The sequence below is a fragment of the Chrysemys picta genome, chromosome 7 (assembly GCF_011386835.1).
Source record: "Chrysemys picta bellii isolate R12L10 chromosome 7, ASM1138683v2, whole genome shotgun sequence".
NCBI classification, from domain to species: Eukaryota; Metazoa; Chordata; order Testudines; family Emydidae; genus Chrysemys; species Chrysemys picta.
The window spans coordinates 7,917,251-7,944,385 of record NC_088797.1 but is presented as its reverse complement, the minus strand read 5'-3'; the positions used below and the strand labels follow the sequence as shown (position 1 = coordinate 7,944,385).

General features: G+C 42.6%; 2 protein-coding genes across 5 annotated transcripts in view; both read right to left on the bottom strand.

Moving 5' to 3' along the window:
- TAFA1 (TAFA chemokine like family member 1) overlaps positions 1–26,831 on the bottom strand; it is a 353,183-nt gene extending 326,352 nt beyond the window's left edge. The window contains exons 1-2 of one of the 4 annotated variants that reach the window (XM_065550707.1): positions 26,355–26,831; positions 24,098–24,218 (exon numbers count right to left, since the gene is read on the bottom strand). In XM_065550707.1, coding sequence (XP_065406779.1) covers positions 24,098–24,215 — 118 coding nt within the window. In that variant the 5' untranslated portion in view covers positions 24,216–24,218; positions 26,355–26,831. The remainder of the gene's footprint in view (positions 1–24,097; positions 24,219–26,354) is intronic. The other 3 variants (XM_005297814.4, XM_005297813.3, XM_005297812.5) reach the window with 3 other exon arrangements.
- LOC135972523 (uncharacterized) lies at positions 7,495–11,291 on the bottom strand. The gene is made up of 2 exons (XM_065550706.1): positions 9,187–11,291; positions 7,495–8,203 (listed from the first exon to the last, which is right to left on the bottom strand). Exons 1-2 carry the CDS (start codon positions 9,761–9,763, stop codon positions 7,734–7,736), a joined length of 1,047 nt encoding a protein of 348 aa, XP_065406778.1. The 5' UTR covers positions 9,764–11,291; the 3' UTR covers positions 7,495–7,733.
- Positions 26,832–27,135: the final 304 nt, after the last annotated feature.

The window sequence follows — 27,135 nt, the reverse complement described above, 5'->3', positions numbered from 1 at the left end:
TCATTTCTTTTTACCATTACATTGAAATGTAACCAAATATTTCCAAGAAAAAAATACACATAGAATAGGATGTAGCCTGTTAATTGCATGAACAAGTGAGAATCATGTGTAGTGTAACATTTCAAATAACAGATGGCTCTCACAATAATTTTGACTTGATTATATGGACATGAAGAGCAGATCTTTGAAGCAGTCCCTGATGAGATTCTGCTTTGGTCTAACAGTGTCCTGAGAGAATGTGCGTCCTCCCTCTTTCACCTGATGTTTTTCAAACAGCAAAATAAACATTTGTTAAATAGCACCTATGGGTGGAGAAAACATGACTGGACTGAAAATCTCTGGCTCTACGATCATGTATCTCACAAATAAAAGATCTGATTTTGCAAAGCTCTACTCATGTGAGTAACCCTGTTCACATCAGGAGATCCATTGCACTGACTTCATGGAACTGCTTGACTTTGTCCCTTGTTCAAAACATAAGAAAACCTCTGAAAAGGGAATAGAGCAGTGTGTCCTTTGTAAAGGCAGCACACCTTACGTCATATACTGCTGTTTGGGTAGATCTGCGAGTGCAGCTGGAGCAAAATCACTTGATCTGTGCTTTTGACAAAAAGGGGGGTTATACATATCTGGTACCATGTGCCTTGTTCTGATTATCCAATTGGGGCTTCATAGACATTTTTTAAAAAAGCAGACAGAACATACACCAGTGCAGGAACTCTAAAACTGCAGGAATCAATGAACTTGGCCAACATATTCTATTTTATATAATTATACAGAGAAAATAATTTTGGTATGTTTAAGTTTGCAACTTAAGGGTTCCATTTACAATCTATTTGCATAGTATCTGCCTCCTTTTTATAGATTTTAATTCATAGATTTTAAGGCCAGAAGGGACTATTAGTTTATCTAGTCTGACCTGTATGCCACAGGCCATTACATTGCACCCAGTTGCCCCTATATTGAGCCCAATAACTTTGTTTAACTAAAGCACATCTTCCAGAGTGGCATTCAGTCTTGACCAGAGGACATCAAGAGATGGAGAACCCACCACTTCAACTGGTAGATTGTCTGTTCCCTTCAATTCTGATATCCAACCCCTTTGTTTGACAAACTAAAAATGCACATGTATTCACCTTGTAAAGCAATTTACAAGATCATTTTCCATATCACTTTTATTCTGATAGCATCTACGAACCCTGACCCATTGGGCTAGGCACGAAGCAGACAAATAACAAAGACAACTAGAAAGCCAACACTCCAGGTGTTAGGCAAAAAGCAACAATCAGATGTAATAGGCAAAGTCATAAGGGTGGGCTAGGCGTATGAGATTACAATAAAAAGATTAGAATAGCAATTTGATTTTGTTTGCACACAGGATATACTGACACAGCAAACAAAACGAGGAATAGATTTAAATTATATTAGTCGCTGTATTGATATTATCATTGGATTACTTACTAAATGAAGATCTTCATAGAAAGATGACATATAATCACGAGAGAGTTATTCGGTCAGGAACACAAATTTATCCAGGGACTGTCATAATACATGATGTCCTTAAATGTTAGATTTGGAATGGAGTATGTGTAAAATTACCTGTAGCCAAGAGCTCCCAGTTAGATACTCTGGACCACATGTGTATCCAGGACAAGAAGTTGCAACTGTTATACGTTTAATATTGTCCCCTTGACTCCCCATGTGGTAAACTGCAGAGAGACATTCCAAGGTGGGATTAATGTTACAAGGTCCTGGGCTACATACTGACCAGCTGACATCTTCTCCCCCATCTTGGTCTGACCAGCATGCACCTTTTCAGGTTGGATAACTTGTTGCAGGGATAATGTGCACAGCTGGCTGAACAAGGACCCATTCTCAGTCAGCAAAAAAGCAATACAAATAATGATATAGCATTTTTTTTTTTGCCTAGCTGGGTGAAAATTCCCAGAGTGGCCCACATTACTCAGTGGGAACTTTCACAACATGAGGGCTTGCCAACACGGTGGGGTTATGCACATTACAAGGGTGTGATTTCTAAAGCAAACTAACATATTGTGCCTCAGTTGGTCCGTGTAGACCAGTGGTGGGCAACCTGCAGCCCGTGGGACATGCTGGCCACCGCTTCCCCCAGCTCCCATTGGCTGGGAATGGCGAACCACGGCCACTGGGAGCTGCGGAGTGGGGGGGGGGAGGTGCGTGCAGACGGTCATCATCAGCAAAATGTCTCACGGCCCCGCAATCAGATTACCCTGATGGGCCGCATGCGACCCGCGGGCTGCCCACCACTTGTGTATGCTAAAGGTGGTGTATACTAAAGATTCCCTAGAACATCTGAATGTACTAGTACTATATTAAAGCACACTGAGGAACCTTTAGTGCACACCAGCAGGGTCTACACGGATCAATTAAGGCACAACACATTAGTGCACTTTATAAATCACACCCCCATAGAGCGCTGTGTAAACAAGCCGAGTCTCCAAAGAAAACTAGAACCAATACAACAGAATCTCTCTTCATATCACAGTGCTCAGACAAAACACCACCACAACACACTACACAGCGACAGTCAATCCAAAGCCAACTGAAATCCAAGCTAAAATGGCAAAGAACTATTTTAATAAAAGAAACTTTCAAACAATTCAAACAAAGCACAAATCCCCTTATCTTTTAACTGAGTCACACTTTTTCTTCAGTATTTGTTCATTTTAAAAAATAGACCTGTTTAAACAGCTTTCCGTTTTCCAGCGCCAATTCCCCCAACCTGATTCTGAGTTGCTATATTGAACCGGTCACCCACACAGCACACTTACTTCCATGGCAGAAGAACGGTGCTATACACACAGCATTATTACTTCATGGCCGGATCAAGGTGGAGAAGAGGTTTGGGATGTGAAGGTAAAAGCTCTTACGATCACACAAATACACAAAATCAATGCAAAGGGAAACCCAAACAATAACGGGGTATATTTGCTTTTTGGATGCAGTAAGAGTCTGCCAGAGGTGAAAGTAAGCCGGTCTGGTCTGGCAGCTGTGTTTGGGCAGGGATTTAAAGGGCCCGGTGCTCCGGCCGCTGCGGGAAGCCCCGGGCCCTTTAATTCGCCCCTGAGCCCTGGGGCTCTCAGACGCCTCTGCAGCTGATAGCTCCGGGGTGATTTAAAGGCCCTGGGGCTCCCAGCCACAGCCCCATGGCCTTTCAATCTTGAACGACCCCGCCCCTTCCAGTTGAGGCCCCGCCTCTTCCGGTTGAGGCCCCGCCCCCGTTCTGGACTCCAGCATACCAGTAAGTCCTTTAAGTTACTTTCACCCCTGGAATCTGCTCAAGGCTTGGTCAAAAATTTCCCAAACAGAAGCTAATAATGAAACTAAACTAATGTAAGTAGCTGGGGGTGGGGGGAGGAAACGTGGCAAAAAATCCAGTGAATTGAAGTCAAATAGTTCTGATCAATACTAATGCTACCATTAGTATAATATGGGCTGGTCTACACTACTGAACTAAATCCATCTAAATTATGCAACTTCAGTTATATGAATAATGTAACTGAAGTCAACGTAGTTAGATCCACTTACCGCGGTGGCTACCATCGACTCCCTTACTCTTCTCAGGGAGGTGGAGTACACAAATCGATGGGAGAGTGCTCGCCAAATTGATGGTGTGTCTTCACCAGACCCGCTAAATCGACACTCACTGCATTGATTGCAACAGTGTCGCTCTATCAGTAAGTGTAAACATGCCCTCACATCTAAATAATTACCTGATTCCACCCTCCACTGGGGGAGAAGAAAGGTAAACCATTTAAGAACAAGAGCCTGATGAGAACATCCTGGCTGCAACAGTCAAATGTCACCTTTGCATGGCATAGTCCACAACTATTCAGATGCCCCCAAATATATTGCTTTTAATGACTTTAATGCCAAACTGGGACATGCATGGTGAAGTGGAATGAGCATCTCTGTTCCTAGCTTCTCTTCATTTAATCTTTCCTAACTATAAATTGTGCCTGTCTCTCCCCACCCCATATAGCTGGATTCTAATAAGGAGAGAATCTTGTCGTATAATAGCTATGAGGAAGCCTGACGCTGCCAAAAACCCCTTTTCCCTCAGCAGAGGTCACTGTGCATTAGGATAAGGCTTAATTAAATGGAAAGAGGATGAAGGAGAGAGAAGAAAATATTATTTTACTCTTAGAGTCTGAATACAGTCAGAGCCTAAAATGACTCTGCTGTATACTATCACTGTTTTGCTGGCTTCATTAATTTTTTTCTTCCAAAGTCAGCACCCCAGACTCTTACATGCCTTTGTCTCCTGCTGTCATCAAGGCATTTACATGCATTAATCCATAACAAATGGCTTCATTTGATCCATAACTGATTTCCCCACCCGCCAACTAGAAACAGATTGTAGAAATAAAAAGAAAAACTAGGCTAGAACAAAAGGGATCATCTATTTATTGGTGGGGGGACAGTATACAAGGTAAGGCTGGCTGGGGGAGAAAGCACTGGCTTTTCAGTCATGGAAAGTCAGTTTCCAGCACACTAGGAAAACAAACTACATTTTAATTCAGTTCAAATTATCTGATACCACTACAATAATTACTGCATTACAGATGTGATGTGGCAACTGGTTTGGATAGGATAATTCCCCCACCAGATCCCTGCTCTGCACCTTTGCCCTAAAATTCAAACCAGAAACAAACCCTTTGAAAGCCTTCCATTATATTATTTCCCCCTGTTATTTGTCATCTTACTACATAGCAATGCTCTCTGGCTCCTCTGGAGACCCCCAAACTTAAAGCCTCCCACTACAGAAATAAGCATAACAAGAGCTACATGTGGGTAATGCTACTTATCACAGATGAATGACAGAAAAGAGCCAGAAAACACCTCACACATATTTTCACACCACACAAAAGACATAGTTACATGTCATGAGAAAGTTACTCCAGAGCTGAACTAAAACAAGCCGACAGGGACATCCTGACAGGCCAACCTTCTCTATGCTGCTTGGATTTCTCTTGGGAAGAATGCACTGGCTGGCTTATCTGGCTACATGCTACCGGGCAGGATTTATCCTTTGAAAGGATAATGCCTTCATCACTGGCTTTACATTTTTCCCTGGGATAACAAAGAAATCCTGACGCTGGTAGAAATATTTACTTAAAAGGGCACAAAGAAAAACTGAGAAAAACATAGAAAGCTATAAGCTTTCCTATTTTTTAAATAAACACATCCAGTTATATCTCATTAAATCAATTTTCCCATAAGGTGCTAAGACCTTTCATAGAATTCTTCACCCCATTCCGATTCTAGAATCAATTGTTAGGGTATGTCTACACTACGAGAGTAGTTCGATTGTACTTAAATCGAATATGTGGAATCGATATTACAAAGTCGAACGTGTGTATCCACACTAAGGACAGTAATTCAACGTTGTGAGTCCACACTAACGGGGCAAGTGTTGACATTGGAAGCGGTGCACTGTGGGCAGCTATCCCACAGTTCCCGCAGTCCCTGCTGCCCATTGGAATTCTGGGTCAAGCCCTCAATGCCTGCTGGGGAAAAAAATGTGTCGAGGGTGGTTTTGGGTAACTGTCGTCATCCAACCGTCACTCCCGCCCTCCCTCCCTGAAAGCGCCGGCGGGCAATCAGTTCGTGCACTTTTCTGGTGAGTGACAGCGCAGACGCCACAGCACTGCGAGCATGGCGCCCGCTGCGACCATCGCTGCAGTTATGGCTGTTGTCAACACCTCGCACCTTATCATCCACCTTTTCCAGAGGCAGATGCTGAGAAATCGGGCGAGGAGGCTACGGCAGCACGGTGAGGACATGAAGTCTGAGAGTGGCACAGACCTCTCACAAAGCACGGGACCCCACGCCGTGAACATCATGGTGGCAATGGGTCATGTTGATGCTGTGGAACGGCGATTCTGGGCCCGGGAAACAAGCACGGACTGGTGGGACTGCATAGTGCTGCAGGTCTGGGATGAATCACAGTGGCTGCAAAACTTTCGTATGCGGAAGGGAACTTTCCTGGAACTTTGTGAGTTGCTGTCTCCTGCCCTGAAGTGCAAGGACGCCCGGATGCGATCAGCCCTGACTGTCCAGAAGCGAGTGGCCATAGCCCTCTGGAAGCTTGCAACGCCAGACAGCTACTGATCAGTCGCGAATCACTTTGGCGTTGGCAAATCTACCGTGGGGGTTGCTGTGATGCAAGTAGCCAACACAATCGTTGAGCTACTGCTGTCAAAGGTAGTGACCCTTGGAAACGTCCAGGTCATCATAGATGGCTTTGCTGTGATGGGATTCCCAAACTGCGGTGGGGCTATAGATGGAACTCACATCCCTATCCTGGGACCAGACCACCAGGCCAGCCAGTACATTAACCGAAAGGGCTACTTTTCAATGGTCTGCAAGCACTGGTGGACCACAGGGGACGTTTTACAAACATCAACGTAGGATGGCCAGGCAAGGTTCATGACGCTCGTGTTTTCAGGAACTCTGGTCTGTTTAGACGGCTGCAGGAAGGTATTTACTTCCCAGACCAGAAAATAACTGTTGGGGATGTAGAGATGCCTATAGTGATCCTCAGGGACCCAGCCTACCCGCTAATGCCCTGGCTCATGAAGCCCTATACAGGTGCCCTGGACACTGAAAAAGAACTCTTCAACTACCGACTGAGCAAGTGCAGAATGGTGGTGGAGTGTGCTTTTGGACCTCTCAAGGGGAGATGGAGAAGCTTACTGACTCGCTCTGATCTCAGCGAAACCAATATCCCCATTGTTATTGCAGCTTGCTGTGTGCTCCACAATCTCTGTGAGAGCAAGGGGGAGACTTTTATGGCGGGGTGGGAGGTTGAGGCGAATAGCCTGGCTGCTGATTATGCCCAGCCAGACAGCCGTGCAATTAGAAGAGCCCAGCGGGACGCACTGTGCATCCGGGAGGCTTTGAAAGCTAGGTTCCTCAGTGAGCAGGGTAACCTGTGACTATTAAGTTTGTTTAAAGAGAAGCTGAACCTGCCCCCGTTTCTTTACCCACTTACTGTTGACTATCCTCTCCAGTTTCATACCCCGTTCACCCCGCCCCCCCCTTTCAACACACGTTTAAAAATAAAATAAATGGAACTTTGTTAATGAACACCGTTTTCTTTATTATGGATTTCGCGGTAAAGTGTTGAAACTGGGACGCAGACTGTGGTGAGGAGCGGGCGTAGTGATGGAAAGAACGCTTCTAAACTCGAGGAATGACAGGCTCCTGCTCCTAGAGTGGTCCGTACTGGTGGACTGGTTGTTTCAACGGAGCCTGCCACCCCTCCTTTTCGGGACTCTGTGTGTGGGGGCTATGTGACTTTGTGGCAGGGGAGGACGGTTACAGATCCCCTGCTGCGTGGCTCTGTGATCCAGGATAAGGACCGCTGCATAAGATCTCTATCTGCCCTCCCCCGTCACAAAGTCACATGCCCCCCCCCCAGGACATGAAAACCGCCTCCCAGACCAGGGTGCCTAGTGACTGCAATGTGTGTGTGACCTTCTGCTGAACCTGCCCCCGTGTCTGTACCCTGGTAAAGGTGACTGTCCTCTCCAATTACCAATCCCCTTCCCCCCCCTTCAAACACACTCTCCCCTAAAAGAACATGATGGAAACAGTAATTAACAGAAAGGTATCTTTTATTAGCAACTACACAGTTAGGAGATGAAACTGGGACGGGGGCTTGGGTGAGGCGGGAAGGAAAGGACTTATCAAATTTTTGGGAATGAGAGCCTTCTGGTACTTGAGCAGTCTGCAGGGGTGGAGTGACAGTTTTCACGGCCCCTGCTGCCCCTCCTTCTTGGGACTTTGGGTGAGGGGGGTATGGGAGTTTGTGGCGGGGGAGGACGGTTAGAGATAGACTGCAGCGGGGCTCTGTCCTCCTGCCTCCGGTCCTGCAGAACATCCACAAGGCGCCGGAGCGTGTCCGTTTGCTCCCTCATTAGTCCAAGCAGCGTTTGAGTTGCCTGCTGTTCTTCCTGCCGCCACCTCTCCTCCCATTCACTGTGTGATCGCTGGTATTGCGACATGTTCTCCCTCCACTGGGTCTGCTGGGCCGCATCGGCTTGGGAGCAGCCCATAAGTTCTAAAAACATGTCGTCCCGTGTCCTTTTCTTTCTCCGCCTAATCTGCGCCAGCCTCTGCGAGGGGGATGCCAGGGTAGGTCGGGAGACATTCGCAGCTGTGGGATGGGAAAAAGGGAGTGAATTCCTCACAAAGATAATTTTTTGTGAACAATGAATATAGTCTTTCTCTGTGAACAAGACCATGCACAGCACCTATCACATGCGCACTCAGGACAAGGTCGAATTTTCGGCCTTCGCATTCAGTGCCTGGGGTCTTGCAGTGGAGATCAGACAAGCGGGGCAGGACAGCGGAATTCGGGTAGCAGACTGACATGGTAAGCCATAGACTTTTGGCTGCTTAAAACTTAAATTATAGCAGTGCCTTCCTTTCATGTTCAAAGCAATGCTCCTATCGTTGGCCAGTTCCTGCTGCTGGCAATCTGGCAAGCATGAACTCTGCCCCGGTCCCACCCCCTCGCGGCTGTCCCCGGGAAAGATCCCTGTATGCTGCCCCTCTCCCGCCTCCACTGTGTGGCTGTAAACCGCCGGTGACAGTTCTGTAAAGGAACAGGCAAGCAGTCCCAATAGTAACATTCCCCTAATTCTAAGCAGGTCACCATGAGCGACATCACTCTGCTGAGAATTTCTGAGACCGAGAAAGAACGCATGCTGCATGAAAGCCAGCAAAAACCAGGGCCGTATGCTCTGCAAGGCAATGATCCCAGAGTACTTGATGATAGCCTGGTGAGGAAAAGTTTCCTACCACGGAGGACACAATAAGGCCGCTCTCCCCAGGAACCTCATGCAAAGGCTTTCCAATTACCTCCAGGAGAGCTTCGTGGAGATGTCCCAGAGAGATTTCAGCTCTATCCCCAGACATATAGACCTTCTTTTCCAGTAGCTACACTGGCAAGGACTAAAAAGTAGAGCGACTAGGGCAAACTAATCATGATAAACCGGACATTGTTAGATTCTTTTGCAGTAGTTGCACTGCCAAGGACTAAAACGTTAAGCGCCTAGGGCAAACAAATCATGAAAAACCCATTGTTAATATTCCTGTTCTGTTCAAAATAAATGTTTACATGTTTAAAACACTTACCGACTGATCCTTCCCCTGATTCAGGGTCTGGGTTAACGCCTGGGGACGGTTGGTAGGGGATCTCTGTGAGGGTGATGAAGAGATCCTGGCTGTCTGGGAAATCAGCATTGTAAGCGCTGTCGACTGCCTCGTCCTCCTCCTCACCTTCCTCATCTTCCCCGTCCGCTAACATCTCCGAGGAAGCGGCCATCGACAATATCCCATCCTCAGAGTCCACGGTCAGTGGTGGGGTAGTGGTGGCGGCCGCACCTAGAACGGAATGCAGTGCCTCGTAGAAACGGCATGTCTGGGGCTGGGATCCGGAGCATCCGTTTGACTCTTTGGTCTTCTGGTACGCTTGTCTCAGCTCCTTGATTTTCACGCGGCACTGCATTGCATCCCGGCTGTATCCTCTCTCTGTCATGGCTTTTGAGATCTTCTCGTAGATCTTTGCATTCCGTCTTTTCGATCGCAGCTCCGAAAGCACGGACTCATTGCCCCACACAGCGATCAGATCCAAGACTTCCCGATCAGTCCATGCTGGGGCCCTCTTTCTATTCTGAGATTGCACGGCCATCTCTGCTGGAGAGCTCTGCATCGTTGCCAGTGCTGCTGAGCTCGCCACGATGTCCAAACAGGAAATGAGATTCAAACTGCCCAGACAGGAAAAGGAATTCAAATTTTCCCGGGGCTTTTCCTGTGTGGCTGGTCAGAGCATCCGAGCTCGGACTGCTGTCCAGAGCGTCAACAGAGTGGTGCACTGTGGGATAGCTCCCGGAGCTATTAGCGTCGATTTCCATCCACACCTACCCTAATTCGACATGACCATGTCGAATTTAGCGCTACTCCCCTCGTTGGGGAGGAGTACAGAAATCGAATTTAAGAGACCTCTATGTCGAAATAAATAACTTCGTTGTGTGGACGGGTGCACGGTTAATTCGATTTAACACTGCTAAATTCGACATAACCTTCTAATGTAGACCAGGCCTTGGTGTTGAAAAGCTTCTGAATAGAAAAGCTGGTTGATTGTGTGTGTGTGTGTGTGTGTGTGTGTGTGTGTGTGTGTGTGTGTGTGTGTGTGTGTGATGAAAAATAGCTATTTAGTCACATTCATGGTGCTTTTCACTATAACTTACTTACCCAATACACCCTCCCCCAAATCCTCAGCAGGTATAAATCAGCCTAGCTACACTGAAGCCACCTTTCTCCCATGTGATTTTTTGCTTCTGTCAAATATATGGTGGAAAACCTCACCTGTTCATAGAACTGATCTCAGTTGCACCATCTGTAAATATAGAGTAATGGCGCTGAAGTAAAAAACAGTGAACCAACTCTTAAAATTCTAAAAAATACAGAATCAGACTGTTAGATTTAAGAGGTTCAGGTAAGAATATATTGTAAGAATACTTGTTATCTTTTTATCACCCTGCATCCCATTTAACAAAGAATGCCATTCCCCCGTCTGTTTTTACCAGTGCATTCCATGAAATATTTAATCTATAAAAATAGATATAGATTTTCTTAGCTTAATCATATTCTTTTAAAAATAAACAAATACATCAGTGGAACTTTCTTTGCTAAATAAACTATCCTTACTTGCTTCCAACTTAATTAAATGCAATTAACTCTAGTTTGTTTTGGCAACCAATTAATGTCATGATCAAATATAAATAGACTCTGCAAGAAAAGATTATAATTAATAAATCCTTTACAATACTGTAAAATTACACTGAAGCTTTGCTTGCCAGAAATACTTAACTGCATTTTTGAAGTGTATTAATGAGGACACTAAAAAAAGATAATAAAGTTTTATCAAAGTGTATGCAGCTACTTTACTGTGGTTCTTGCCCTCTCTCAATCTGATCTATATAGCTTGCAGGCTGACAGTATTATTTAGACTTTATGAAATAGTAAGACCAAATTTCCTTCTTCCTCCTTTCTGATCAATGCATTTGTTACAACACTTTAAAATATTTAAAGCCAAAGTTACTATTCACATAACTTCACTGGGGTTACGCCAGCAGAGATTTTTGCCCATGGTGTTTAGTTCATTGGCTGATAGAAATTACATATCTGAGAAACAATATCCAACGTGTAATATTACAAGAAAACAAAAGCTATGTCTCCATATGAATGACATGACTCCATACTAGGGGCAGGCAAACTTTTTGGCCTGAGGGCCGCATCGGCCCACCCCCGGGACTCCTGTCCCATCCAACACCCCCGTTCCCTGACGGCTCCGCTGCCCCATCCACCCCCCCCCCCGCTCCCTGTCCCCTGACCGTCCCCGGAACCCCCGCCCCTGATTGCTCGCCGCCGCCCCATCCAACCACCCCGCTCCTTCCTGACTGCCCCCCTGAACCCCTGTCCCCATTCAACCCCTCTGTTCCCCCTGACTTCCCCACCCCATCTACACCCCCGCCCTCTGACCACCACCCCGAACTCTCCTGCCCTCTATCCAACCCCCCTCCCCCGCTCCCTGCCCCCTTACCACACTGCCTGGAGCACTGGTGGCTGGGGGCGCTATAGCCACGCAGCACAGAGCACCGGATCAGGCCAAGCTCTGCAGCTGTGCCGCCCCAGGAGCTCGCAGTCTCACCGCCCAGAGCATTGCGTTGGTGGTGGGGCGAGCTGAGGCTGCGGGGGAGGGAAACAGCAGGGGAGGTGTGGGGGCAAGCCTCCCAGGCCAGGAGCTCAGGGGCCGGGCAGGAGGGTTCCACAGGCCAGTTGTGGCCCGCGGGCCGTAGTTTGCCCACCTCTGCTCCATACCAAAGGGAACTTTGGGTTCTCAAGAAGTGCTGGATAAGCTTATAGAATCATAGAACTGGAAGGGACCTCGAGAGGTCATCTACTCCAGTCCCCTGCACTCACGGCAGGACTAAGTATTATCTAGACCTCCCCTGACAGGTGTTTGTCCAACCTGCTCTTAAAAATCCCCAATGAGGGAGATTCCACAACCTCCCTAGGCAATTTATTCCTGTGCTTAACCACCCTGACAGTTAGGAAGTTTTTCCTAATGTCCAACCTAAACTGCCCATACTGCAATTTAAGCCCATTGCTTCTTGTCCTATCCTCAGAAGTTAAGAAGAACAATTGTATATTTATATTTTTACCCATGTTTTTAATAGCAATGCTAATATGCGGAGATACAAGGATTTTAAATCCTTGTGTTTTCTAACAATAGAATACACTATTCAGCCAGTGGTAAGTACAGTCTGTTATGTGCGCGCGCACACCACACACACCCTAAAAAGTAGTTGAAAGTGGTGGAAGAAAAATCTTTGAGACAGGTTTTCAAAAGAGCTCAGCAACCACAATTCTCAATGGGAGTTACTGGCTGTGCCTTCCATTTTTAAAGACAGCCTTACATTCACAAATATTCTTCATGGCCTGAATCCATCCACACTCCAAATACGAGTCATCTCAATGGGGCCACTGTAGTGGAGGGAAGCCTAGCTGCTCCAGGCCACAGTAGATCCTCCACACCTTGTGGTCTCTTTGGATATATGCCGTGAGGCATGCTGGGCAAGCCCTGTGCTGCCCCATTCTCTGATCTCAGTATCATAGTGCCTTGTGGCAGCTACTCAATACCTTGCGGGGTTGGGCCTTAAGATTTGACCTGAGCACCCATAACAACCATTGACTTCAATGGGAATTGCATGTACTCCGGATCTTTCCAAAGGTAAACATTTTAAGATCTGTTCCTGTAAGTCCTGACGTGCACAAGTAGTCCTTGTTCACGAGTCATTCCGTTGCCTTGAATGGGACGAAGCATATGAGCAAGGGTTTTCAGGGTTGGGCCCTTCTATTTCTGCCACCAGTCTGCTCTCCAAAAAATCAGGCTACTCTAATGCAAAGGATGTCTCCTTCTTCCACTGAAGTAAAGGAAGAATTGCAGTTGCACAGCTGTAAGATACGAACATACAATTGCTAGTAACCTAGGCCCTAATCCTGCACCAGCTGAAATCAAGAGTTTTCCTGTCTCTTTTGACAGGAGCGGACTGGGTTTTTAAACTAATAAAGGAAATGAGAAGGCTGCCCATTTGGAACATTCTGCAAGATGGTACAGCGATAGATGCCAGAAAATAATCTTATTAACAGAGCCTAATAATATGAGTCACGAATTTATATGTGGTACTTTGGAACTGCATTCATTTTAACTTGCACCCCAATTCCCCACTGTGCATCCTTGACTGAGACTAATAAATTTAGACTTGAGCTGGGCTGCAGCCCCAGTGGTACCTGCCTAAAGCACAGTGGAAAGGAGTCTCCAGTTCTGGAAAGAACAGTTCTGTTTATAACTCTGGAGGATAGTGGAAATGCTGAATCCCACAAGGAAAATAAATCATGCTCATCGTAAAGGGTTGATTTCACGACAGAGAGGAAAAGAAAACATTCAAAAGGAAATGTAAAAGATTACAGGAGGGAAGACTAAAACAAAAGGGTGAGATCACTTGCATGTTAAGAGGAAATGCACTTGATAGTCCCTTTTCAAATACAAATCAGCGTTGAACTTAAATAGGCCAGTAATTAAAGGCAGGTTTCTGATGTTATCAGCAGAAACATGTCAATGTAGAAATAATGGATATTGCCTTTGGGGTTTATATTTGTGTCTAATTTTTCTTGGGGCTTAGCCACCACGGTATGAATCCCCACAGTCTTGCAATACTGTGACAGCAAGATACAAGCATTACGGTGCATTGAAAGGTCCCTTTGTGACTCACATCATCCCCCCTACACATACACACCCCGCTGCTCTCAAACAGAGACTGAGTTTTGACACATGGATGTGGGAAAAGAAGATATCCAGCAGGGATTCAATCCTCATGCTTCTGAGTGCTGATGTGAGGCAAAGCACTAGCGCTGGGTATTTGCTTTTTATTCAGCACCTTCAAAGCATGGCCTTGGTGACATATAGCGAAATATGCAGAATGCCCCATGGCAGAGAGCAAGCCACTGTGTCTACTCTCCACTGAGCGCTGGGGAGAGTGAAAGTGGGCACACCAGGAGGTGGGGACAAAGTGTGGTCAGGGCACAGGGGATTATATGCAAAAAGGTGCATCCAAAAGGAACGTGTATCAGCGAGTATCGAGATACTCCTGTTATCACCCAGGAGTTCTTTCACACAGTGTGTATGGAAGGGCTGATCTTAGGAGATACAGAAATGCTTCCAACAGTTCCTTTGAAACAGTATCTCTCACAGCCAGCTGCTCGGCGCCCCCTGGCACACGCTGGACCCTCTGTTCTTGGCAGCCCATCAGACTGCAGCACACGCTCCGGCTCAGTTTAATTCGCCTTACTGGATCACAAGTAACAAACCACCCCATTCAGCAGTATGACCGGTGGCTGGCTCCACACACCTGCAGCCTGGAGATGCGAGTCAGATACCTGAGGCAGGATGAGGAGCTGCACCACTGAGTAATGGACAGGATCCTTGCTAGTGCCTAATGGTTCATAAATAGAGAAATTCTGTAGGCCCTTTGACTCCCTACCAAGCATTAGTTTTTCTGTGGCAATAGCCCATCCAATGTACATGGGTCCACAGGAGGTGGAGATGGATCAAGCATTCTGGCGAAAACATTGTCCTAAGCTTCTCCAGCCAGAAAGCTCTACATCTGCAGTATCTGTTTAAACCAGCGATGGCATGGCAGCCGTTGTAAAATTCTTGCTCTGCTACATAAGGGGATAAAGCATCAGAGCTCTAGCTGGACTGGTCTCCATTAGATGTTTTTACTTGGAGTTAATTGATCAGGGAGTGTCCTGACTAGCATTTACAAATGTGTTAATTACTTTGAGTTTATTGACAGCCAATTAATTCAAGGTTAAAAAAAGTCTAGGATAGACATACCCATTAAAAGGTATAGTGTTGCAATAGTCCCTTTGATTCCTGGAACTCTTGAAGGGCACACCCCATCTCTTTCCGATTGTTGAAAGCCATAAAATCCTGTTACAGAAACTTTATAGGCTTTACCACCATCCTAAACAATTACTGCATGTGAGATATGGGTCATAAAGATGGTAGACAGTACACTATACATAAGAACATAAGAATGACCATACTGGGTCAGACCAAAGGTCCATCTAACCCAGTATCGTGTCTTCCGACAGTGACCAATGCCAGGTGCCCCAGAGGGAATGAACGGAACAGGTAATCATCAAGTGATACATCCCCTGTCACCCATTCCCAGCTTCTGGCAAACAAAGGCTAGGGACACCATCCCTGTCCATCTTGGCTAATAACCATTGGTGGACCTATCCTCCATGAACTTATCTAGTTCTTTTTTGAACCCTGTTATAGTCTTGGCCTTCACAACATCCTCTGGCAAGGAGTTCCACAGGTTGACTGTGCATTGTGTAAAAAAAAAACTTCCTTTTGTTTGTTTTAAATCTACTGCCTATTAATTTCATTTGGTGACCCCCTAGGCCTTGTGTTATGAGAAGGAGTAAATAAAACTTCCTTATTTACTTTCTCCACACCAGTCATGATTTTATAGACCGCTATCATATCCCCCCTTAGTCATCTCTTTTCCAAACTGAAAAGTCCCAGTTTTATTAATCTCTCCTCATATAGCAATCATTCCATACCCCTAATCATTTTTGTTGCCCTTTTCTGAACCTTTTCCAAGTCCAATATCTCTTTTGAGATGGGGCAACCACATCTGCACACATTATTCAAGATGTGGGCATACCATGGATGTATATAGCAGCAGTATGATATTTTCTGTCTTATTATCTATCCCTTTCTTAATGATTCCCAACATTTTGTTCACTTTTTTGACTGCCATTGAACACTGAGTGGATGTTTTCAGAGAACTATCCAAAATGACTCCAAGATCTTGTTCTTGAGTGGTAAAAGCTAATTTAGAACCCATCATTTTATATGTATAGGTGGGATTATGTTTTCCAAAGAGCATTACTTTGTATTTATCAACATTGAATTTCATCTGCCATTTTGTTGTCCAGTCACCCAGTTTTGAGAGATCCTTTTGTAGCTCTCTGCAGTCTGCCTGGAACTTAACTATCTTGAATAGTTTTGTATCATCTGCAAATTTTGCCACCTCACTGTTTACCCCTTTTTCCAGATCATTTATGAATATGTTGAATAGGATTGTTCCCAGTACAGACCCCTGAGTGACACCACCATTTACCTCTCTCCATTCTGAAAACTAACCATTTATTCCTACCCTTTGTTTTCTATCTTTTAAACAGTTACTGATCGATGAGAGAACCTTCCCTCTTATCCATGACTGCTTACTTTGCTTAAGAGCCTTTGATGAGGGACCTTGTCAAAGGATTTCTGAAAACCTAAGTACACTATATCCACTGGATCTTCCTTGTCCACATGCTTGTTGACCCCCTCAAAGAATTCTAGTAGATTGGTGAGGCATGATTTCCCTTTACAAAAGCCATATTGACTCTTTCCCCAAAAATTATGTTCATCTGTGTGTCTGACAATTTTGTTCTTTACTATAGTTTCAACCAGTTTGCCTGGTACTGAAGTCAGGCTTACCAGCCTGTAATTGCCAGGATCACCTCTGGAGCCCTTTTAAAAAATTGGTGTCACATTAGCTATCCTCCAGTCATTTGGTACAGAAGCTGATTTAAATGATAGGTTACAGACTACAGTTAGTAGTTCTGAAGTTTCACATTTGCATTCCTTCAGAACTCTTGGGTGAATACCAGCTGGTCCTGGTGACTTATTACTGTTTAGTTTGTCAATCTGTTCCAAAACCTCCTCTAATGACACCTCAATCTGGGACAGTTCCTCAGAGTTGTCCCTAAAAAGAATGGCTCAGGTTTGGGAATACAAAATTGTGTGTATGAAAAATACAATCAATTACTGCATGAGATATGGATCATAAAGATGATAGACGGTACACTATACAAAAAAGTGTGAACGGAAGATATAATTACCAATCAACTTACTCCAGGTTAACACAGACATCAACAAGATGAGAATCTGGCCTATAACTTGATACGCTATAACAAATGGATCATATATGCAATCTAACAATGGTTAGGCAGATGGTGAGTTGTGGTTACTGCTCTTGATTGGCTAAGAATGCACACATCCAATTATTATTGTTACCCCATCTTTTCCAACCCCCATCCTGGCCTGCTTGTTTGTTTCATCCACCTGTTGTGTCTTGTCTTTTGGATTATAAGCATTTTGGGGCAAGGCGTGCCAGCTACTATATGATAATCTAGTACAATAAGACCCTAAGATGGTTGGACTCTAGGCACTGTCACAATACAAAATAATAAATAATACATTGAAAATCTGCTAGGTGAAAGTAGGATGTAAAACTGAACACCAGCAAAGAATAAATAACCTTGTGTGTTGCCCTGAGGTAAAGGCATATGGCAAGCACAGTGGGGTCCAGGTCTGTGAGTGGAACGTCTAGGCACTACAATAATTCAAATAATAAATAAGACATCTACAATGTTCCCCTACCAAGCTAGGTCCATAGCCATGTGTTGAAATATTGTACAAAAGACAGATCGTGGTCTAATTTCAGAACCCATGATGGTATCTTCTCAATGTAGCATGGATGAGCCATTAGAAATGCTAATTAACACTGCTAGCAAAACTGGGTTAAAGAATAACGTTTCTGGAGGTTCTCCAATGAGCAAATCATTTCTCATTCTTGCCTTAGCAAAATTAAAAGACGCTAGTAGAAGATGACAACACCTCCCCCCCCCAGCCCCTGCACCTCTGCACAGTCCCTTTGCAGGCCACACAAGGGGGGTACAAGGGCTTTTTACATCCTCTGCACTGCTGTAAATGTAAGGGCCAGAGCCACACTTAGCTGCAGAAATATGGGGACGGTACAAGGTCCAAGGCATAGTACTTAATGCATCAGGACAATCATATTTTAGTAAAAAGCAACAGAGAGTCCTGTGGCACCTTTAAGACTAACAGATGTATTGGAGCATAAGCTTTCGTGGGTGAATGCCCACTTCGTCGGATGCATTTCTATTTTAGTAGAAGTTCCTAACAGCAACCTACTTTTTAAAGTTAAGAGGGAAGCTACCAGATCTGAGAACAGCTTTCCAATGTCCAGATTGTCTCATTAACTTTACAGCTCCAGTACACAGAATACAGCTCCAAAAAAGCTGGTAGTTATTTATCATATCTCAAAAGACATATAGAGGGAGGTTTCTCGGTACTACAGAGCATGTTGTTCTGTCTTCAATTAGGGCCTTTTTAGGCCTGGCCCATGTCATCTTTTGGAGGTTTAATTCCTTGGATTTTTGTAAGCGATAGGTCATTACATCTTCTTAGGACATCCACTGCCCCAGACAAGCAAATCACAAGAGCACAAATCAGTGTATAGTCCTGCCTGATAACACCCTAGCTGTTCACATTACCCAGTCCAAAATTGTTTATGCTATTTATTGTATGGCTCCTACACACACAGCATCAATTCTGTTTTGCATGCAAGGAGGGGTAACATTACATTGCTCTATATTACCACTCTTAACTCAGTAGCTGACAGTTTCCGTATTTGCAGACACAGATGTAGGAAGATATTAAAAGGTATATTGTATCTGTAGCCAGTTCATTGATTAGAGCATATCAAGCTCTGGACCAGATTCTGATCTTGTTTCTGTCTGATCTTGTGTTAACCTGGAGTAAGTTCATTAGTTTCAGGGCATTTACTCCATAGTTACACCAATGTAAACAAGATCAAAATCTGATCCTATGTCTTTTTTGTTTGTGTTAAGATAAATTATCAAGTGATATTGGCAATTACTTTTGTGGTCACCTGACCTTTACTGCTTGATGTGCGTTAAGAGGTTAGATGGTGGTGAGCATATTGTACTGTGAATGCCAAGGTACATGGTTTTTGCTTTTTTCTGGTTCTCTAGTACAGCACCAGTATGGACTCTGATTGGCTTGAATACAATTACTAATAATTTTCCATATACAGCTTCAAACCTGCTCCTATCAACATCAATAGCAAAAATCCCATTGGATTAGGTCACTAATTCTCAACCATCCTGCAAGGTAGGCAAGGCAATATTATATTCATATTTTTACTGAGGAAACAGGCACGGCGAGGCTAAGCCCAACATTTTTACAAAAATGTCATAAACTGTCATAAATACCAAAAATGTCATAAATACCAGAATTGGAGCCACCCCAGATTAGTACAATTTTTGAAGATTTGGACCTAAGTGACGTCCCTAAGGCTTCCCAAGTAAGTGGCAGAGCCAGGATTAAAACTAAAGTCCCTTGCTCACAGCCATAGCTCAAGTCATTGTAAGATGCTGCCTTTCTTTTATGAAACAAGCTCAGAACTCCTAGGGCCTTGTTTGGACCTCCTAGGTCCTTTCTATAAGATTGCTTTGGCGTAGTGATTTTTTTCTCTTAGTATTTATGGGCAAACTCTTCTCAAGATGATTTTTGATCAGTGTAAGATCTGCTGCTGCCACAATAAATAAAACTATGGATAACTTAGTATTTAGTAGGTGTACGTATGACCTAAAGTCCTGTTTGTAACATTTATATAACTGAATCGCTTGATGCATTTTTGTTACAGTACAAAGTAACACATGAAACACTGCCAATAGAAAAAAAAGCAGAAGAAACTACTAGGCACTTTCTTGGCGTACTGCCTTGAGAAAGCCAACCACAACTTCACTGATACAAGCTAAGCGAGCTCATGCTGATACAACTATTTTTCCCACTCTGAATAGGCCTATTTTTTTAATTAACATCTTTGCAAATGTCAACCTTGTTACAGTAGGTCTATGTTTCTAGTCTGCATCTTTATATTTTACAAAATCCATGTAGGACCAACTTGGCATCCTGAACATTTAACAAATTATTCTATATGGGATAAAAGGTGTAAGATCCAGGTTATGGTAACTTGAAATGTTTGTGTTTATTTTTAACTTCAAGGTCTAACCAGTGTATATTCCATTTAGATTTAATGCTAATTAAGGTTCTTTGCTGAATTGAAATATAATCTCTTGGACATAAAACAATGAGAGATCATTTTCTATATTTGTGACACTGATGCGAATATTTAATTTATTTGCATCCTTAAGACTCGCTATGCTTTGTTGATACCTTAGTGTCTTGCCAAATCTTAATGTCTACTTCCTACTTCTGGAGAAGTGAGTCAATATTGTCAATCAGATGATCAACGGACTATCACTGGCTAACTCTTTAAATCACAGCCTGTCCAGTCTAATCCTCAGGCCAATTCAACAGCCATACAACTGTATGTATCCTAGAGTCTAAAATGGCCAATGTGGAATTGTTCTCATTGTGTTTTATTAAATCCAAACCAAACTAAGTACTCAGAGAACATTGATTGGTTCTTCCTAAAGTTATATCCTATGCATGTTTTCATACGCACTTTGTATAATATAATTTTCTTGAAAATGAAATATATTTATATAAGGATCTGCAGAAGACAATATTACCTAAAGAGAATTATATGGCATTGGCGCCAGGGCCGGCTTCAGTTTTTTTGCTGCCCCAAGCGGCAAAGCAGGGAAAAAAAAAAAAAAAAAGAACGATAAAACCGAGACCGGCGGCATTTCAGCAGCAGCTCTACCATACCACTTCATTCGTCAGCGGCAATTCAGCGGCGAGTCCTTTGGTCCGAGGGGGACTGAGGGACCCGCCGCCGAATTGCCGCCGAAGACCCGGATGTGCCGCCCCTTTCCATTGGCCCCCCAGGCACCTGCTTTCTTCGCTGGTGCCTGGAGCTGGCCCTCATTGGAGCTATGTCAATTTACACCAAATGAAGACTTTGTCCTTTGAGTCTTTGTGAAGAGGAAGGAAAAACTCAATGCACACACCCGACCTATTTCATTTTAAAAGAATATTCACTAATACATTTGGGTTAATGTGACAACAATCCATGTACATGTGCAATATGTTATGCCCAATGTTATACCCATATTAATATTTAATGTATCCTATATGTGCCCTTCAGCCACTATTTCACAGAAAATAAAGCTACAGTCACTTACAAATTCTGTCACATAAAATGGTTTGCAATTTTGTACCTTCTGCCAAGTCATCTATAGGTTACCAAAATGATGAATTATAGAACTATATATTTCAGTGAAAGCATTAGAACATAAGAACATAAGAACGGCCATACTGGGTCAGACCAAAGGTCCATCTAGCCCAGATTCCTGTCTTCTGATAGTGGCCAATGGCAGGTGCTTCAGAGGGAATGAACAGAACAGGGAATCATCAAGTGATCCATCCCCTGTCGCCCATTCCCAGCTTCTGGCAAATGTACAATGTTTAAGAAAGTTTTAGAAAAAAAGGACTACTGTACTTGATAAATTCACCTTTCAATGACTCATGCCAGAAATCCATGGTGTTTCATTACTGAATTAACCTTGGCATTAGAAACAGATACTTTCAATACATATATCCATTCAGTTAAATTCAAGTTTATTCGGCTAAATCCACTAAATAAGAATTTGTTTTTTTAACACTGCATGTACTTGTATTTAATGGATACTCTTGCATTCATCAAGTACAAGAGGCACAAGACAGGGGGGAATCTGTCTCTTTTAATTATCGCCTATACTAAAGTAGTTCTACTATTGAGTTTTTAATTGTTCAGAATGTCTCTTAAATTAAGTATCAGACTAATATCCATGTAATCCCACAAAATGAGAAAACGTATGCTGAACCTGCTATTGACTACAGCTATTTTTGCCATGACTCAAAATTCCATATATGCAAATATTAAATGACTGAAATTGTACATTGGTTCATCTGCATCATTTTTATTAATCCTTATTTGGCTGAATGTTTTAATCTTACTTGTACAGTGACTAACAAACACATTTCTAATATTATAACTAGGAAGAGCTTAGGGATAGCTGAATACATTAAAATCAGTCCGTTTTCTAGTTAACATATTTCCATCCCTTTTATGTACAAACCTATTGCATTCAGTAAGCAGATTGAAAATTCATGGCCTTATAAAAACATTGTCCTGATTTCATGTTCTGACAGTAGAAATCGCCCAGAATCTCTGTTTCCTCTAAAGGACCCTCCCTAGCTGGTACTTTCCAGGTGCAGAACAATCTGAATCAGAGGTGAACACCATGTCAAATTCCACTCATCTGTCAATGTACTGGATTATTTCTTGAGAGACTGAAATTGGCTGCCTGGGATCAGAACACCATCAATCTTACTCATGCAGGGTGCGGAGTAGCTGCCTGAGAAAGGCTCGCAAGAGGAAAATCTCTGAGGTTCCTAAGCAGGTGATGAGGCAGCTGTAAAACCTTCACTATATCTGTATCACAGCTCTGAGTGAAAGATTTGTCATTTTCCACATTTCCCCAATACTTGGTATGCATTCAGTGTGTGACTGTTCTTGCTTCATAAAAGAAGTGATTTTTCAAGCTTAGGCAAATGTGGCAAACCTCTGGATCGGCCAGGCTCTCATTTTTTCTCATAATGTCTCTTGTTTCAACAGATTTTACAAAATGAGATTACATTTTCCTTTTACCTATTTATGCAAGTAGTTTGTTTGTTTGTTTGTTTAGCCAGGGGACAGTCTCAGATCACCAATGGTGATTTCACTGTTGTGTTTTAATGGGCATTTCTCTGTGTATTCCAAAAAAAGAACAACCAAAACGGGATGTATTCCCTAACTTTAAAATGCCGGCTACTAAAGCCAACACAAAACACATAATAGTTGTTCATTAGATAAAGCCTGTGAGTCAAATTTTTAGAACCATTCCCCTCCAGGCTATGATTATACTTATTTTATGTTACATTATTGAGAGAAGGCAAGAAGATATCCAAAAAAAAAAAAAAAACCCTATCACTTTTGGGCAGTGAAAACAATTGGGGAAAAAATGTTTCAGCATATTAGACCCGCTAAAGATTAAGGGCAATTTTATTCAAATGTGCCTAAGTGATTTAGGAGGCTAAGCCCTATCACTTTTGAAAATATTAGCCTTATTCTAATTCTGCTTTGATCTACCTGCTTCTGCAAATTAAATAACGTGTAATTACCAGCTAATAGTCTCTGTTTCATCTCTAATTCTCTTGGGAAGAACTTTCACTCCTTTCCTTGGGTTCAGAGTATGTGAAATTACAACATGAGGTTCTCTCGTTTCTAACTTATTGGTAATAATGAGCTTTAATATGCCATTTCTTCAACATTTTGCATATGATACGTGGTTCACAAAGTAATTACCGTTGAAAATTAACAACAGCAATTTCTGTTTGAAGAATATCAAAGTAAAGAAAATATTTATATAGAGTCTCTGATGTGTCAGTGAAAATCAGTTGACTTTTCCGTTCCATAAACAAAGAAACTAAAACTTGCTCTCAGTAACACCCATCCAGCCCCACTGAAACCCAGGCCTGAATTCTACTCAGAGTTGCACCTTTGCAACCTCATGGTCATCAGTAAGATTAAAACTTCCAGGCCAAATTCTGCTCTCATCTAGACCCAGTCCATCCCACTGACCTCAGGAAGAGTGAAAAGGCTCAGCTATTATCAGAAGTTGGCTCTTACCAGTGCAAGTGTACAATTTGTGCCCAGACTGGCATAGATACAGCAAATAAAGTTACACAAAGCTCTGCCACCAGGATTTCTTCTGGGGGACAAAACTTATTCTGTTATTACACAGAAAAATAAATAAATAAACAGAGAAATTAAATTCTTATCTAAAATGGGTTTCCCGTGATCAGCCTTCTGAGTTGAGAAGGTGTTAGAAAAGGATGTTAACAGGAGGCATATACCAATACCAAACAGGCATACATTAGGCTGAGCAGAAAGATACTCTGAGATACGTAGACAAACAACTCATAAATGTTCAATAACAACATGGGACTTTTATGATTATTCAACCATTTATCAAGGCAGACAAGTGCACGGATAGAGTGCCTGTAATCTTACAACATCCTGTAGCTGATTGGTCCTACCTGGTCTGTGCAGGTGATGCTGCTGGAAAGTGTGATGAAGAGACCCCTGACAGAGCAGCATTGCACAGGCACTTATCCACAAATACAGGACCCAAGACATTGCAGAGACCATTGCCATTCTCTAAATGAAATATTAGACAGGCATTATTATATATAGCCTTAGAGCACACACAGTATTTAGCAGTGATTACAACAGTATTTTTACCTTTATAATGTCTTTGTTTCTTTCCTCTCCCACCCTCTGATCCTCCCGCCCCCGCCTCCTTGCAGGTTGCAACGGTTCTATGACAAAGGTCGTGTCAAAAACAAGGAGAGTTGAGGTAAAGAGATGTCAGCACGGGAGACTTGGTAACTTTAATAATTCAGTGGCACAAATGAAACTATAATGATCCAAGTACTTGAAGAAAAACAACATAAATAGAAGCCAGGGAAATATTCTCACTCTGTTCTGCAATTTAACTTACCAGGGGGGGAAATTACAGTACTATCCAAAAAAAATGAGCTCCTCAGACAGTATCAAAACTACTTTAAATACATTACAGATAGTCATACAACATTATCAGATATCTGAGATGCATTTTAAGCATCCTCCATCCCCAAGGCTGCAAGGCAAATACCTACCCACTAGGTAACGGATTATTGTTTTTGACTTCTGTGCACATTAATTTTTAATTGCAATGAATGCTGTCTGCTAAACAAAGTAATTGTTTCTCAGAATTGTGTTCTAGTCCCCAGATAAAATCAGCTTCCTTTTGTTTGGCCTATGCTCATAAACAATAATAGTAAGGGCAGACTGAATTTTATATGTTGCAAATAGGAGGTTTGATCTTTTCATAAGGTAGAGTGTGTCAAAATTTAAAGACAGACTCTTGCTGAAAAGGAATGGTGTACTTCTTTCTCTGTCTCCCAATGCTGGCACACTTGACTACTTGATATATTATAGGTGGTGGATATTTCCATACATTTATTATTATACTAATAGGTTAAATTTTCTCAGACTTTGTGACTTTAACAGCTCCTTCTCAATACCTGCAAGGATTGTAGAATTTGCAAGGCTCAGCTACGCTACATATCGTCCAGTTTCTTTAATAACACCTTCTGCTGCATTTCATATTGCCAAATTAATCAAACTTCAGGCATTCTCCTTATTCAGCCAATAACATGATGCCACTTTCTATCTAATAATCCAATCAGCAGAACATCATGTTCACTGAGGATGGAAGACTTTAAAGCTAAAAATCTTCTCTTCACACTGAATATTTAGGAAAGATCGAGGCGACCAATGTAAAATCCAAAAAATGACCTATCAGCAGGATTTCTTTATTGGGGAAATACACACTATTAAAAATAATAGGGATGCTTACGTGTCAATAAAATATATGCACAGATCATTTTTGTTATTTTAATAAATAAGCATGGTATTTGAGGATTGTTTTAAAGACTAATGGCCGAAAATCCCCCAAATAAACTGACAAGTATAATTAACTGCAAAATAGCAAAACATTATTTTCCTCACCATGAGGCTGTTTGTTTCCCTGTTCTGTGTATCTGATGCACTACTCAGCATATAATTAGTTTTCCTTCCTACTGTTTACTTTTGTATACTTTCCCTCCTTTGTTTTCGGATTGAGTAATAGTGCAACATGGATTCAACCCCCTCCAAACAGATAGCTCACAATGGACCTCCCGTGTCTTCAGAAATTAATGCTTTTTTAGTCATTTCTGGGGCTCCCAGGCTTTCATACGATGACATAAAAGGGAAAGGTGACTCTAACATGCATTGATATTTCAAGCATAAAGTGCTCTTATTTAACCTGAACTTTAAAATCCTAGCCAAACAGTGAAGCAAAGCCAAACTTCTACAGTCTCCCAATAGCTCTTATTTATTTTTTTAAATGTGTCCAGGGATCATATTCTTAATCACACTGAATAGATGACTTTGAAATCCCTCCCCCCCACCACATTTTCACTCTTAGACTACTACATCTTTTCCATCCTTCCTCAAACTACGTTATTTTAATTAACTTTGTTCAAGCCCCAACATTCCTTCCTTACTAGCATTTCATTTCTTCATGTACTTGTTAGTCAGCTCACTACAACTGCTGTCGAACACACTGTTTTTATGCAAAGAGGGCATCTTGCTAATATACATATATATATATACACACACACACACAACAGCGAGTATTCCTCCAGTTATTATCAGATGAGTTCAAGATCTGCTTTCTGAATCTTAAATCCTAAAGAAGCTCCTTACCTGAGTAATCCAACCAAGAGCAGAGTACTCTATTAGTGTTCATTGGAAAGATCTAACACTTTTTAAAATCCATCTGTACCACAATAAGGGATTTTAAATAGCTTCCCAATAATCTTCTTTATCAGGATTAAAAAAAAAATTCTCTTTTTCGTTACCAATCCTATTCCCAGAGTAAAGAAGACATCAGAGCTCTCAGACTGTGTTGTCAGAAAAGTGGCCAAGGTTTGAGGGGTGGAAACCTTGTCATTTTCACCTTTAAATCATCTCCTAACGTCACCTTCTGCTTGATGAGACCTTTGAAGTGATCTTGAGATAATTTGCAGCTTCCAGTGTACTTAAAGATGAGGATCAGTTTATGTTTAATGACAGAGCAGCCTCACTACAGTGCATTCAATGCAGAGTAAAGCAGCTGTATGTAGAAAGCAGGATTGCTATACAATGCTGTAAGTACCGGTAGTCTATTTCAATACATCCCTGCTCTGTAAAGTATCACATGTCTTAAAGTGACATTACCTCTATTACAAGCTACAATGAATTGCTATACTAGCCCACGATCTCTGAACAACTGGAGTAGCATTTAAATGCCAGCACATCTGATATTTTTTACATTATATATATAAATAAAGAAAAACTCCTTTTCACCACAAGGAGGGCATGTTTGAAAAGAAAAGAATGGGCAGAAAAGTATGACACAAGAGGACTACCAGTGTATGTGGAAAGACAAAACACTTTACTTGCAGTAGCCAATGGGAAATTAGAGACCCTTTAATTGCATTTACTG